Source organism: Lipotes vexillifer, unplaced genomic scaffold (assembly GCF_000442215.2).
Source record: "Lipotes vexillifer unplaced genomic scaffold, Lipotes_vexillifer_v1.1 scaffold150, whole genome shotgun sequence".
Classification (NCBI taxonomy): domain Eukaryota; kingdom Metazoa; phylum Chordata; class Mammalia; order Artiodactyla; family Lipotidae; genus Lipotes; species Lipotes vexillifer.
In genome coordinates, this window is record NW_006792921.1 from 5423400 (window position 1) to 5426394 (window position 2995).

At 50.5% G+C, this 2995-nt stretch overlaps 1 protein-coding gene across 1 annotated transcript in view; it reads left to right on the forward strand.

The window, feature by feature from the left end:
• The first annotated feature begins 639 nt into the window (after positions 1-639).
• The window catches only part of PLEKHA8 (pleckstrin homology domain containing A8), a 71660-nt gene continuing 69304 nt past the window's right edge, over positions 640-2995 (forward strand). The window contains exon 1 of the mRNA XM_007466096.1: positions 640-1075. Coding sequence (XP_007466158.1) covers positions 1036-1075 — 40 coding nt within the window. The 5' untranslated portion in view covers positions 640-1035. The remainder of the gene's footprint in view (positions 1076-2995) is intronic.

Consider the following 2995-nt stretch of genomic DNA (forward strand, 5'->3'; position numbering starts at 1 on the left):
CTTTTACCACTGAATCTATAGTTAACATTTTCCCTAGTCAAATATCCTTAGCACAGTCCTTTCTCGCTCTTTCATATGCATAGGAATCCCCCGAGAGATCTTGTTAAAATGCAAAGTTCGATTCGGGAGTTCCTGGGCTTGTGGCGAGATCCTACAATTCCGAGAAGCTCCTAGGTGATGTCAGTGCTGCCGTCCGCGGACCACACTTCCTGTAGCGAGGTTTTACAGTTTAGACAACATCTGTTTACGCTCGCTGGCCACACACAGTATTCTATCGTGAAATTCCCATCATCTCCGTACGCCTATAATGTTGGGTACCTCAATAGTCTTTAAGTGCGTAGGATTAATTAGCCTTGGAATAAGAATTGAATCCTGAAGACTAGAATCCAGGGGGCACCCTAAGGGGCCACGGTGGCTCCCAAACATCTGGAGATGGAACCCATCTACGTCACCATTGAGTCAGGACTGTGTTCCACCGTTGTCCCAGAGGCCTCCCTCCTCCCTTCTCACCCTGCTTTTAGTCCCAAGCCTGCCTCCCAGGACTCATTTTCCTCGCGGGCCTCTCTCACTACATCAGCCATGGCGCCGGCGCCTCTAAACCCCGGGGTGGATTTTGGGAACAGACGCGCAAGCGGTGCACTGGGCATGCGCGAGCGGGCCCCGAGCTCCGTGGGTCGAGGACTCAGGTAGCGCGCCGTGGCGCCGCCAGCAACCAGCTCCTTCACTCAGGACACTTGGGTGGCTTCAGCCGCCCCTCGGACCCACCCAGTGCCTTGACCTCCTTGAGGACAGCGCACCGGGCCCGCAGTGCCGGGCCACCGGCCGGCTGCGTCCTCACGTGCGGAGGCCGCCACAGTGACCCCGCCCCCGGGCCCGGGATGTGAGGCCCGCGGGGTGTCCCCGCACCGGGCCTAGGCGCCGGGAGTGGCCGGCCCGGCAGCGCCGGGCGATGGCCCTGCTGCCGGTGCTCCTCGCCTCCTGGGGCCTGGGGCAGTGAGGGGGCCGGCGGGCGAGGGCAAGGTGGCCGCGGGCGCCATGGAGGGGGTGCTGTACAAGTGGACCAACTATCTGAGCGGTGAGTGGGAGGCGTGCCAGGGTTCTGGTCCTTTGTCTGAGCCGTGGGAGGGTGGCGTCGGGACGCGCCTTCTGGGGGTCGGGGTCACGGCCCCTCCTGAGACCAGAGAGGCCTGCGCGGACCGGGAATGTTTCCCCACAGCAGTTCTATGTCTCCCGTGCTATACAGACATAGCCCCCTGTAGGGGCTGGGAGAGGGCCGTAGCTTTCCTCACTTCGAGGAAAGTAAGAAATCCTGAGATGTGGGGTGACTTGAAAGGCACGATGCCCTCGGTGGCAGCGGGAGGGAGGCGCTGATTCCCACAGTGGGGTCCTCTGGGAGTCTCGAATTCTGGCGAAGGAGCTGGTCTCAGAAGGTTTCAAATAAATGCCAGCAGTAACCTGGAATCCCAGAGGTGAAAGGTCCTTTTTCAAACAAAGTCCCCAGAGCAAGCACTTTCCCTTTGTCACCTGCAGAGTCATCCGAGTGCAGACCAAGGTATCAGAGTTACGTCTCAGTTCCAAAATATGCACAAGGTTTTTGGTTTTCTCACTGAGCATTTCTTTTTGTTTTACAGACTCAGAAATTACCGTAAAATAGAATACAAGCCTTAGCAACTCTTTTCTTGCCCCGCTGAGCAGAATGGCTTAAAAATAGTGACCCACCCGCTTTCCAGTTTGTGGAAGTACTTCCTATTTTGAGAAGGTCGTAACTATTTTTCAGCTGCGAATATGATTCAGGACGAGCATTTTCATAAATGAGTATATAAGTAAAAGCCTTCTGTGTTCTGGAAACTGTGCTAGGCACTTTTTTGAAATTAAACTTTTTATTATGGAAAATGAGGTGGGCACTTAAAATTTTAATAGCAATGTATTTGAAATGAGAAACATTCCCAGTGTCTCTTAGAGTGGCAGAGATGTATTTTCCCATCCTAGGGGACCATAGGGCAGTTTTTTTTAAGGTTGTAGTGTGATCCTCTGGGAGTGTTCTAAGGACATTTGTGTCTGGGAGGAGCAGTTGGCATAGTGACTGAGGAGGTTCTAGAGCACAGCCAGAAGTGCACCTGTTGGGTATACCCAGAATCTCTTCCCTATGCATAGTGTGGTTGCAAATGAGTTCTGTTTATTTTTCTTGTGATCATTAGTAGAAACTGAGTGAGGAGGGGCGTTTTAGAAGACTTGCCCTTTGCTTCAAGGACCTTCATTTGATGTCAAGAGATTGTATTAGATGTGGATACCTCATGGCTGGGCTCCGGTGAATGTCAGAGGCTAACATTCTCCTGTCCTAAAGGGAGGGTGCTTGATCAAGTAATTTGCTTCTGAGGTATCTCTGAGCTCTAGGATGTGTAATCTTATGCCCTTGAATGAAATTTAGTCGCTGGTCTTGGTCCTTCCCCCCTTTCCATCACACACACCTTTTAACTTGTTTTCTTTCATCCTCAACACGCTTGCTTCTTTTGTTCCATCTCCCCTACTCCTTTTTTTTTTTTTTTTTTTTTTTTTTTTTTTTTTTTTTTTTTTGCCTCTTCTTTCTCCTCCTCCTCCTCCTTTATATAGAAGGTTTAGTCTCTTGGTGCTGTACCTACTTCCTGGTCATGAAATATCTTTTTTTCCCCCTGTTTTTATGTATCCTTCAATAAAGCAAAATTTCTCTAGAAGGATCTTTTGGAATCTTTATCATGTGGTGCCTGTACCATCTGTTATGTTGGATAAGCGTCTACTTTTTTCTGCCCCAAGTAAGAGAAGTTAATTTTGTGAGTGATGCCATAGTGGAAGCCCTAAAGAAAAGGGGTGCTGGAGCCATTGCCAGAGATGACTGTCCTTACCTCATGCTGCTTGTTCCCATGGTCCACAAGCCACCTCACTGTGGACAAACTGTTCATAGAAGCCCATCACACTAGGTATACTTAGAATTACGGTTAAATCCCACTTGATCATGGTG